Source organism: Phyllobates terribilis, unplaced genomic scaffold, assembly GCF_046119375.1.
Source record: "Phyllobates terribilis strain yellow unplaced genomic scaffold, ASM4611937v1 Scaffold_2__4_contigs__length_985480577, whole genome shotgun sequence".
NCBI lineage: Eukaryota > Metazoa > Chordata > Amphibia > Anura > Dendrobatidae > Phyllobates > Phyllobates terribilis.
Window position 1 is genome coordinate 168,935,570 of NW_027362762.1, and position 12,787 is coordinate 168,948,356.

Here is a 12,787-nt window from a genome sequence, read left to right on the forward strand (position 1 = left end):
AGCTGTGTGTGATTATATCTGACACATCTGCAGGATCCTCTCAGCTTCCAGCTCACAGGCAGACAGGGTGTAATATTGTTACAATACAGCAGAGCTCAGAGAGAAGCAGAAAATGTGTTTGTAAGAAGAAAAAAGTTCATGTCTCCTATTCTGTGTTAGTTCCTTGTCTCACACTGGTAACTCCTCCTTCATGTATAATAATCTCTGGAGGCAGAGTCCTCCCCAGAGCTTGGAAGAGGTCATTTATATAAAGTGATAAAAGAGGATTTAACAACAAGACATCTGATATGAGAGAGTCGGTAAGCCAAACCTCAGACTCCAACTCCACGACTCCGACTCCCTCATACATGGATCATGTTTAAGAGATAAATTTACTGTAGCACAGATTCATCTCAGCTAAAAGTCTAGACCCTTAGATCAGGAATAGGACAGACATTTATAGGACATTTCATAACTTTCCCAAATTCTTATGAAAAAATATTCCCCACAAACTGCAATGAACTACTGTACCCAATTTATTATACAGTGGCATGTAAAAGTTTGGGCACCCCTGGTCAAAGTTAGTGTTATTGTGAACAGTTAAGCAAGTTGAAGATGAAATGATCTCTAAAAGGCCTAAACTTATAACAGATTTCCTTTGTATTTTAGGCAAAAAATATATATTTTTTAATTTTTTACATTTTAAAAATGACGAAAAAGGAAAATGGACCAATGCAAAAGTTTGGGCATCCTGCATGGTTAGTACCTAGTAGCACCCCCTTTTGAAAGTATCACAGCTTGTAAAAGCTTTTTGTAGCAAGACAAGAGTCTTTCAATTCTTGTTTGAGGGATTTTCATCCATTCTTCCTTGGAAAATCCTTCCAGTTCTGTGAGATTCCTTTGTCATCTTGCATGCACTGCTATTTTGAGGTCTAGCCACAGATTTTCATTGATGTTCAGAAGAGGGGACTGTGAGGGCCATTGTAAAACCTTCAGCTTGCACCTTTTGAGGTAGCCGATTGTGGATTTTGATGTTTGTTTAGGATCATTAACCATTTGTAGAAGCCATCCTCTTTTCAACTTCAGCTTTTTTACAGATAGTGTTATGTTTGCATCAAGAATTTGTTGAAATTTCATTGAATCCATTGTTCCCTCTACCCGTGAAATGTCCCCTGTACCATCGGCTGCAACACAACCCCAAAGCATGACTGATCCACCCCCATGCTTAATAGTTGGCAAGATGTTATTTTCCTGAAATTTGGTGGCCTTTTTTCTCCACACATACCTTGGATCATTGTGGCCAAAGACTTCTATTTTAACCTTTTCGGTCGACAGAACTTGTTTCCGAAATGTATCAGGCTTGTTTAGATGTTCTTTTGCATACTTCTGATGCTGAATTTTATGGTGAGGCTGCAGGAGAGGTTTTCTTCTGATGACTCTTCCATGAAGGTCATATTTGTGCAGGTGTCTCTGAACAGTAGAACAATGAACCACAAAGCTAGAGTCTGCTAAATCTTTCTGTAGGTCTTTTGAGGTTAAGCGGGGGTTCTGATTTGCCTCTCTAGCAATCGTACGAACAGCTCTCACTGAAATTTTGCTTGGTCTTCCAGACCTTATCTTGACCTTCACTGTTCCTGTTAACTGCCATTTCTTAATTACATTTCAAACTGAGGAAAGGGCAAATTGAAAACACTTTGCTATCTTCTTTTAGCCTTCTCCTGCTTTATGGGCCTCCACCATTTTCATTTTCAGAGTGCTAGGCAGCTGCATAGAATAACCCATGGCTGCTGTTTTTTTAGCATAAAGTTAGAGGAGGCTGGGTTTTTATAAAGCTGGGAAATTTTCATCACCTGGCATTTCCTAACGATGGTAGTGAACAAGCCATAACCCTAACAGGCTAATTAAGGTCAGAAACCTTGGTCAAAATTATCAAAGCACACAAATCTCCAAGGGTGCCCAAACTTTTGCATAGGCCCATTTCCCTTATTGTAATTTTTTAAAATGAAAAAAAAAGACAATATATATATTTATTTGCCTAAAATACAACTGAAATATGTCATCTTTAACCACTTCGCACCAGAGCCTGTTTTTGCCTTCGTGACCGGGCCAATTTTTTAAATTCTGACCACTGTCACTTTATGAAGTAATTACTCTGGAACGCTTCAACGGATTCCCGATTCTGAGATTGTTTTTTCGTGACATATTGTACTTCATGATAGTGGTAAAATTTCTTCGATATCACTTGCGTTTGTGAAAAAAATCGGAAATTTGGCGAAAATTTTGAAAATTTTGCAATTTTCAAACTTTGAATTTTCATGCCCTTAAATCAGAGAGATATGTCACACAAAATAGTTAATAAATAACATTTCCCACATGTCTACTTTACATCAGCACAATTTTGGAACCAAAATTAGTTTTTTCTTAGGGAGCTATAAGGGTTAAAAGTTGACCAGCGATTTCTCATTTTTCCAACAAAATTTACAAAAACATTTTTTTAGGGACCATATCATATTTGAAGTCACTTTGAGGGGTCTTTATGACAGAAAATACCCAAAAGTGACACCATTCTAAAAACTGCACCCCTCAAGGTGCTCAAAACCACATTCAAGAACTTTATTAACCCTTCAGGTGCTTCACAGGAATTTTTGGAATGTGGAAGAAAAAAAATCAACATTTAACTTTTTTCACAAAAATGTTACTTTAGACCCAATTTTTTTTATTTTCACATGGGTAACAGGAAAAAATGGACCCCAAAATTTTTTGTGCAATTTCTCTTGAGCGCGCTGATACCCCATATGTGAGGGAAATCCACTGTTTGGGCGCACAGCAGGGCTCGGAAGGGAAGGAGCGCCATTAGACTTTTTGAATGTAAAATTTGTCTGAATAATTAGCAGACGCCATGTTGCGTTTGGAGAGCCCCTGATGTTCCTAAACAGTGGAAACCCCCCACAAGTGACACCATTTTGGAAACTAGACCCCTTAGGGAACATATCTAGATGTGTGGTGAGCACCTTGAACCCCCAGGTGCTTCACAGAAGTTTATAATAATCAGCTGTAAAAATAAAATTTTCACATTTTTCCCACAAAAACGTTTTTCATCCCTTAATTTTGCATTATCATAAGGGTAATAGGATAAATTGCACCATGAAATTTGTTGTGCAATTTCTCCTGAACACGCCGATACCCCATATGTGGAGGAAAACCATTGTTTGGGCGCACGGCAGGATTTGGAAGGGAAGGAGCGCCATTTGACTTTTTGAATGTAAAATTTGCTTGAATAATTAGCGGACGCCATGTCGCATTTGGGGAGCCCCTGATGTGGGGGTTTCTGCTGTTTCGGCACAAGTGACCCCATTTTGTAAACTACACCTCTCAAGGAATTCATCTAGGGAAGTAGTGAGTATTTTTTAATTTTTACATTTATACCATTGGGCAGTGAAAAAAGCATAATTATATTTTTACCACAAAAAAATGTTTTACCCTCAGATTTTACATTTTCACACAGGGCAATGGGTAAAAATGGTGCCGAATGTGTCACACAATTTCTTCTAAAAGTGGCAATACCCCATATGTGGCTGTATCGTACCGCTCAGCCATATGGCGAGATCTGGGGGGGACGGAGCGCTATTTGACAATTGGAGAACAAATTATTGTAGAATATGCATTTGGATTTGGGAGCACAAAATTTTCCGAATTTCTTTTGGGGGGCAAGGGCCATTTCGCTTTTCCAGAGCCTTTCTGCTACCAGTAACTTGGAAGTCCCTTATATTTTTAACAGATGACGGACCTGAGTGGGGACTAGCTTTTTTTGAGGACTGAGTTGAAGCTTTTATTGGGAACATTTTACGTAACATTTATCCGGCGCTCTAGGCTGAGCACTTACATCAGGGTTTCCATCTAAATTTCCAAGTGATGTAATTCAGATGAAACCCCTGCGGGATCCATTCACTGTAATGAGGCAGTAGAGTTACTCTGCACTCCGTCTGGCCTCTGTTTAGCGGTGTCCTTTTTTTCAGAAGTGCACAAAACTGTGGCCAACCGCACTTTTATGCACGCCTAAAACAAATGACACCGTGGGATCACAGGCCAGACGGCATCCACAGTGGCCTATATCTGCCTCATTACAGGGAATCTTCCGTCATGGGTTCCGGCTGAATCACATATTTCAGAGATTTACACGGAAACTCTGGCGTAAGTGCTCAGCGCAGAGCGCAGGATAAATGTGTGCCGAGCCATACTGCGATCTTTGGGAGACATAATAAACAAATCAGTAGCAGGTGAAAAATTGGTTTTATTTATTTTTTTACGCCGTTCCTAGTGTGATATAACTGATTAGATTACTTTATTCTTCGGGTCGGTGCGATTACAGAGATACCAGATTTATATTGGGTTTTTATGACTGACAGCTGTCACACACTAAGAGACGCTTTTTTTTTGCAAAATCTAGTTTTTGCATCGCCATATTTTGAGAGCTAGAATTTTTCCATATTTCAGCCGACAGAGTCATGTGACGGTATGTTTTTTGCAGGACGAGTTGACATTTATTGGTACCATTTTTGGGTACGGGACATTTTTTTATCGCTTTCTATTCCGTTTTTTGGGAGGTAAAATTAACAAAAAACAACAATTCAGGAATTGTTTTTTGAGGTTTTTTTTTATGCCGTTCTGAGTGTGGTAAAAGTGATCAGGCAGCGTTATTCTTCGGGTCAGTACGTTTACAGCGATACTACACTTACTGTATATTTTTTTATGTTTTGGCGCTTTTTTTACACAATAAAACAATTTTATAGAAAAAATATTTTTTTTGCATTGCTTTATTCTGAGCGCTATAACTTTTTTATTTTTCGGCTGATGGAGCTGTATGGCGGCTTTTTTTTTGCGGAACAAAATGACGTTTTCAGCGGTACCATTTTTATTTCCATTTTGCTTTTTGATCGCATTTTTTTCCACTTTTTGTTTGGCGATATGAGGAAAAAGCATAGTTTTTTGCTCCGTTTTTTATTTATTTTTATTACGGTGTGCACAGAAGGAGTTAATTAGTGTGACAGTTTTATAGCTTGGGTTGTTTCGGACGCGGCAATACCAAATATGTGTACTTTTTTTATTTTTGCATAAATATACGGATTTATCGGTTTAATATTTTATTTATTTATTTTCATTTATTTTGTATTTTTTTTTAACAGTTTCAAAACATTTTATTTTACATTTTTACTTAGTCCCTGTATGGGACATTAATTTTTATTTTTCTGATCCCTGATCTCATGTAATGTAATAGACATATATTACATTACATGAGATCTTCACTGACTGTTTTACAGTCAGAGTCTCCTGCCAGGCTTCAGCTGCAGGCTGCAGGCTGAGCCAGGCAGGACACCATATATGGCAGAGCTGGAGGCGGTCATGTGACCTCCAGCTGCCATAGCAACCCAAGGTCCTGGAAGGTATCAGGGGTCGTCGCAGAGGTAAGTGGACGACCCCCTCTCCTCCTGCTGTCTTCTATATGCCGCGATCACTATAGATCGCGGCATATAGAAGACAGCAAAGGGTTAGCATCACTGGGACCTGATCCAATCAGGTCCCGATGATGTTCCCTGTCAGAGCTATCGCTCTGCACCGCTCCCGCAGCGCTTGCAAGACCCTGGGGGTCCTGAGCGCTGCGGGACCACCCACCGTTTTTAAACGTCCGCGCTGCACAGAGCCCAGGCAGCGCGGACGTTTATCTACAGTGGGCGGTCGGGAAGCGGTTAACAATATGACTTTTAGAGATCATTTCATCTTCAACTTGCTTAACTGTTCACAATAACAGTGATTTTGTCCAGGGGTGCCCAAACTTTTACATGCCACTGTATATTCACTCCACAGCCCTGCATACAAGGATAATGTTTTTAAGCAGTCTATAACCTCTGTATGTCCATATTAATAGTTTAGATAGGTCAAATGTGGTGACAGATTCCCTTTAATACATAGTTACATAGTTTTGTGGGAAATGATTCAGAATAACCTGAGCTTTAATAATTTTTAAACTATGCCCTTTCTGGGATTTTGGGTCCAGTGGGCGGTCCTATCACTGATTGACAGCTATCTCTGCATGCACATTTATACAAAAAAAGGTGTTAATCACTGGCCAAAAATTCCAGAAAGAGCAGAGGTAATAAATTATTAAAGCTCAGGTTATACTGAATCTTTTCTCACAAAACTATTATTTATTTATTATGCTTTGCTTATATTGCGCCATCATGTTCCTCGGCGCTTTACAGACATCAGCATCACTGTTCCCATTGGAGCTCATAATCTAAATTCCCTATCAGCATGTCCTTGGACATACTGATTAACTATATACTAAAGGAATCAATGTACTCAGCGCCTCCGTCTCAATAACATGGTGCCTGCTGACTGCACTGCATTTTCATGGTGAAATATTCTCTTTAATATTCCCACTATCATATATAATAAAGAAAACAATGTAGTTCATACACAGGTGCATCTTGTACTAACCTCCACCATCACCGCCGTGTTGCCTTCCTGAAGGAGACCCACAAGACCCTCTGCAGTCTTTCTTCCTTGTAACTTGGTGGCTTTATTCCACCCTTCCTTTTGTGCTTGCTGATGGAGCCACGTCTCTGCCTTTATAAAGAATGAACAGTCAGTACACAGGAACGAGGGAGAATAAAAGCTGGACCAGCCATACTCAATGGAATATAAAGAAAAAAAACGGTACCATCGTCATCAACACTCAATTTATTTATACAGGTTTGTGTGGAAACTTGGGGTTAAAGCGCTCGCTTCTAAAGTCATTATGATAACATTTCTTTATAATTTCTTTTTTTTTTTTTAATCAGATAAATTTTTATTAAACATAACAAAACTTGGAACAGATATTACATGGCAATACTCGTTTTACAATATTACAGTAAGTTCCCCCCCTTCCCTTACCCACCCACCCCATGGAGACCTTTCTTTCTTTTTTTTTATTTTATTCCCCCCCTTCTTTCCTTTCCTTTCTTACTTTACTCCTTTTCTTTCCTTCCCCTACTCCCTTTCCTTCTCTTCCCCTTTTCTTCTTCCCTCTCCACTCCGCCATGCAGTTTACCTAGAGTTTTACGCTACAGTAGAATCATAGAATCATAGAATGGTAGAGTTGGAAGGGACCTCCTGGGTCATCTGGTCCAACCCCCTGCTCAAAGCAGGATTCACTAGATCATCTCAGACAGATGTCTGTCCAGCCTCTGTTTGAAGACGTCCATTAGTAGTCTGTCCAGCCTCTGTTTGAAGACGTCCAGTAGTATATATAGGTGTACTCTAATTAATCCTATCCAACCATGGCTGCCATAATTTATGGAAGTATTCCTGCTTATTCCTCTTGGTGTAAATACTTTTTTCAAGTTGAATTATATAGTTCGTTTGGGCAATGAATTCACGTCTGGACGGGGGCTCCTCTCTAATCCAATATTTTGCGATAAATTTTCTGGCAATAAACAATCTCGCAATTGCTATTTTGGTAATGTTGTCTGTTTTCATTTCCTCAAAGTACCCTAATATACATGTCAGTGGGTCCCTAGGGACAATACACCTATACACCATTCCAATACGGTTCAACACTACGATCCAAAAGAAGGACAATCTAGGACAATGCCAAAGCATATGGAGTATGTCTGCCTGAGATTGCAAGCACCTTGGGCAGTTGGAGTTAGACTTCAACCCTGCTTTAAATAAAATATCAGGGGTTCTATACACCCTGTGGATCACATACAGCTGTGACATTCTCCCAGGCTCACTCATGGATAACTTGGGTATATATTCTAGAATAGACTCCCACCTATCGTCGTTTATCTCTCCCAAGTCTGTCTCCCACTTCCTTCTAGCTTTGATAGGGTGTCCTCCAAGAAAGGCGTGCGGCAGGTCTCTATACACTTCAGATATTACCCCTTTCGTTCCTCTGTTTTTAAGTATAAAATCTAACATCAGATCTATTTGTATTCCAATAGGCCCTCTTCTGCTTTTGGTCTGAAATGCGTGCTGAACCTGTCTATATTGAAAGAGGTTTAGCCTTGGGAATTGAAATTCTTCCTGCAACATTTCATATGATTTAAGCTTCCCTCTGTAAATCAACTGATAGATCAGGCCAATACCTATTTCTTTCCACTCACCAAACCCATTCATATTTCTGAACTCCTGAAAATAGATGTTATCCCAGATAGGTGAAAACTTAGTGAAGTGAGTTACCCCCCTAATCTGCTTGATTTTCTGCCACATCTTATGTATTAGATTTATGGTATGGTAATGCGATCCTCATTTCTTGAAGATTCCCGCCTCCAGTCCCATACTTAATGGCGAAATCTTAATTAAGTGCTCCAAACTGACAGGTACCTGTCTCTTTTCCATAGTCTCCCCCCAGCCCTTGAGGTGTTGGCTTTGTGCAGAAAGAAAGTATAACCAGGGATTAGGGAGCACTAGGCCTCCCTCCTCTTTCGGTCTCTGCGGTGTTTCCTGTTTAAGTCTGGGACTCTTCTTACCCCACACTAATTCTCCAAATAGTGATTTTATCCTGTGGAACCTGCTCATTGGGATCCAGATGGGGGAATTATGCAGCACATATAACAGTTGCGGCATCACAATCATTTTGAGGAGGTTTACTCTGCCCATCACCGATAAATGTAACTTATACCACGCTGTGATTTTAGTGCGCAGTCTTTGTAATAAAGGGCATATATTAAGCTCCTCAAATGTCGTCAATGGAAGAGCTATATGAATCCCTAAGTACTTTAATTGTTGGACCACCTTTAATTTGGTGAATAGTTCCACCTCCCGTGTACAGTCACCCATTCCATCTATCGGCAGAACACAAGGCTTTTCCCAGTTAATGAGTAGTCCTGATATCTGTTCAAATCCCTCAATTAGTGTCACTACATTTCTCAAAGCTTCCCCAGGATTTTCCAAAAATAGTAGAATATCGTCAGCATATAACACTATCTTCTCCTCTGTTTTCCCATATACAAACCCCTTCACGTCCTGCAATCTTCTTATTTGGGCAGCTAATGGCTCCACAGCTAGGGCAAATAGCAGCGGGGACAATGGACACCCCTGTCTCGTACCTCTAAACACAGGGAAGCTTTCCGACAGTTTGTTATTCACTTTAATTCTGGCTGTTGGAGAGGAGTACAGCAATTTTACCCATGAGGTAAACACTGGTCGGAACCCAAAGCGACTCAGCACCAACCACAGATCGTCCCATTCCACACTGTCAAAGGCTTTAAGTGCATGTAGAGATACCACCACTCTCTTACCCGCATTTTCTTTATAATTTCTTACCTGTTTTGCATCATTGTTGAACTTTTCTAGCGCTTTCTTACAATTTATGAACGAGTATCCGGTTTTCTTTCTGAGTTTCACTAAAAGCTCTTTGTCACCTGCTAACAACCGGCAACCGGAGTGGAATAAACCAGCCTGCTGCCAGGAGAAGAGCTGCCAAATACAAAAAACATTGAAAAAAAGACCCAAGGAGGTCAGTATGAGCAACCATCAGATGTTTCTATGGGTAGTGAAGTAGAATCATCAGCATTTCATGGCAATTGTGAGTGAGCCCACTCCCTTGGAAGAAAAGCAAAGCCCCACACATGCATGGTCTCTTGATGCATTAGCATTGGCATGACACAGGACTCATGGTAGCGTTCATCTTGCCTAACAACACTGCCCTGAATAAAGAATGGGATCTAAACCTCCTCCAAGAACAACTTCTCCCAACTATCCAGGGGCAATATGGTGATGAATAATGCTTTTCAGCCACTAACTAGGGTGAGAAATTGCAGTGTTCCTTTTTGTACAATGTTTACACCCAGCCACTGCTGGAGCTGGTTACTGATTGTGGGGGTGCCGGATGCTGGACACCCACCAATCTCATATTGAAGACCTATTATAAGGATAAATCATTATTTCATATTGGAATACTCCTTTAGGCTATGTTCACAAGTTGCGTTTTTTTGCTGATTTTTATGTAAACTTTGAGTTGCGTTTTACAGTACCAGCAAAAGCTATGAGATTTTAGAAATCTCCTGCACACACCTTGTTTTTTTTCTCTGACTGTTTTGTCAAAGAGCTGCGTTTTTGCAAAATGCAACATGTCATTTCTTTCAGAGTTTTTTTACCCACTGAAAGCAATGGGTAGTGCAAAAATGCCGCAAATACACACAAAAAACCCAGGTATCAGGTTTTGCTGTGTTTTTGGTGCCAAAACCTGAGGAAGTTGAATCAAGTTAATTTTTTATGCACTAAACTTTATCAGGATGCACAAGAGACAAATGTACCGACAAAAACCCTGTAAAAAACGCAGCAAATACTCATCAAAACCTGCTTTTTTTACGTTGCTTCTTTACTGCCAAGAGAGCAGGTTTTGCCTGCAGGAAAAAAACAGCAAAAATGCAATATGTGAACAGTCTTAATGTGCAGGCTATCGATATTTGCTATAAATACATGACCAACATATTTTCTACTTGCCAAACAGTGGGGTCAGATAGTGGATGGGCCACCATTATAGTGAGGACCAGGTTTCTGATGGCTCCATGGTAGTGGTGCCCTATTCCTATAGCCAATGATATGAGCAGAGATCAGTGCTGGAGAGTGGGCATTATTGGCTGAGAGCCCGTGTCCGAGAGATGGAGCAGGTTCCAAGCAGGCCTCTACGGCTGGAACTACAGAGTAACGTGTCATGTGATCAAGGACATTTGTGTATCTTGTCTGTGATTTGCTGTTGTGTGAACATTTTGGAGCTGTGATCTTGCAGTAAATTAAACAGTCAAGTTGCAGAAAAGTCACCTGTTGTGCGCCACTTTCATTGAAGTCTACAGCAACTGTGCGGCGTGCAACTTGCAATAGAAAATGCAACACATGTGGAAACATTGTGCCTCTGTGTCTTAGGATATTGCAGGTCGCTGCCATAGGAGATCAATACATCTAATGTTGCAATGTGTCGCCATGTGGCCCTAGACTAATGGTGAAACGCTGGGCAGATGTGATGGAAGGCCAGAGCCAGACAACCACAATATGTCTGCTGTGTCTATCACTTGCAGTCAGGCAGAGATTTCAGCGCAATTTAGGTTTAAAAAACAATTACTGCAGATGCAGGACATGGGACTTCCTGTGGTCTATGAAGGCACTGACGCCTGCCACTCGCAAACAAGAACCAGCAGTTTGTTATGTCGCCTGCCGCAACGTGATCACCTGACAATGGAGGACCACCATAGCAGGAGATCGTTGTATTAGACCACCTTGTGATCCTACAGTTAGGGGGTGTTCACACACAGCAGGTACTGGGACTGATAATCTGCGCCCCTGACTAGGGCTGTCAGGGACAAGTGCAGAAAAGCAGCCATCGGCCCAATACACCCAGCAGGCAGTGATTCCCTCTCTGGCTGCAGGGAGCCACGGCTTGGTTTCCTTATTGCTGTACATTCCGTCTATCATACACTGGTTATCCTGCAGCCGCCATTATCCCGGCGGTATAACACCTGCGCTGTGACCAGGAGAAGCCTCAGCACTGACTGCACACACACGTCTAACCTTGGAGCGCAGAAATGCTGACAGCGCGGCCATACTTCCCCGGGATGAATGATAGGGCGCGGAGAGATGACGTCACTCCAGGAGTTATCACTAGAGGGAGCTGCTATGCTTTGTTCATTCTCCTCAGTGGCCATTTTGTTGAAGACACCAGCGCCCTGAGAGCCGCGCACTGCGCCCAGAGACCTGCCAGTGGCGAGAGACAGGAGAGCACCACATTGTACAGTGAGCGGTGTCCGGCAGCAGCTTGCTGCCCCTTGTGGTCGGATGTGGTATAGCTACAGACTAATTCATGTCAGCTCCGCTCCTCTTGCTCGTGTATGTTCACACTACGTTTTTTCCAGGCAGATTTGAAGCTGACCTGCTTCGAAAACCACCTGAAAAAATGCACCCAGAAGACGGCTTTGAAGATGCTCTGTACTTTACAATGCAAGTCAATGGGATAAACCCCATCACAGTGATCAAAAGAAAAAAAATAATAAATCAAACCCTGCTTTGTCCTTCCATTAGTTAGATAAAAATGTAAAAATAAAAAAAAACATTTCCCCCATTCTTTGCAGTTAGGGTTGTGTTAGGGTATGTGCACACGATCTGGAGCCGCTGCGGGTTTGACGCTGCATGCTTATCCAGATGTTACAGCATAGTGGATGGGATTTCTCACCCACAGAAACTGACATGCAGCACGTCTTTACAGACCGCAGCATGTCAAATTCTCTTGCAGGTCCACATGTGAGCTTGGCCCATAGACCTAAACTAAAGTCCGCAGGTGAAAAAAAAATAAATGGCGCCGCTCATTTGCATGTTGAGTGGAAGCTGCCGGCGGCTATCCCGCAGTGTCGGGGCCGAAGGCGGCTCCGGACAGTGTGCACATACCCTTAGGGTTGTTATTAGGGATGTGTTAGGGTTACGGTTAGGATTAGGGTTGTATTTGGATTTTTTCAAAAGTAAAGAAAAAAAAATGATGACGATATGGCAGCTATTGTTGAATGCAAGTGCTCAACACTTGAGTTTGCATCGGGTACTCAGGTATGCACCGAGTATCGCGGGTGCTCGAGTGACATGAGCATGTCACTTGAGCACCCGCGATACCTGGTGCATACCGGAGTACACGATGCAAACTCAAGTAGCGAGCATTTGATGACCTAATGTTATCAAATTCTGTGTCCTACCTCTGGGTTCAAAATGTTCACCTTACTGCTTGATAAAATCCTTCAGGGGTGTAGTTTCCAAAAAGGGGTCACTTGTGGGAGGTTTCCAC

At 41.6% G+C, this 12,787-nt stretch overlaps 1 protein-coding gene across 1 annotated transcript in view; it reads right to left on the bottom strand.

The window, feature by feature from the left end:
• TSFM (Ts translation elongation factor, mitochondrial) overlaps positions 1-11,655 on the bottom strand; it is a 29,807-nt gene extending 18,152 nt beyond the window's left edge. Inside the window, exons 1-3 of the mRNA XM_073663260.1 lie at positions 11,533-11,655; positions 9,289-9,441; positions 6,475-6,603 (exon numbers count right to left, since the gene is read on the bottom strand). Coding sequence (XP_073519361.1) covers positions 6,475-6,603; positions 9,289-9,441; positions 11,533-11,565 — 315 coding nt within the window. The 5' untranslated portion in view covers positions 11,566-11,655. The remainder of the gene's footprint in view (positions 1-6,474; positions 6,604-9,288; positions 9,442-11,532) is intronic.
• Positions 11,656-12,787: the final 1,132 nt, after the last annotated feature.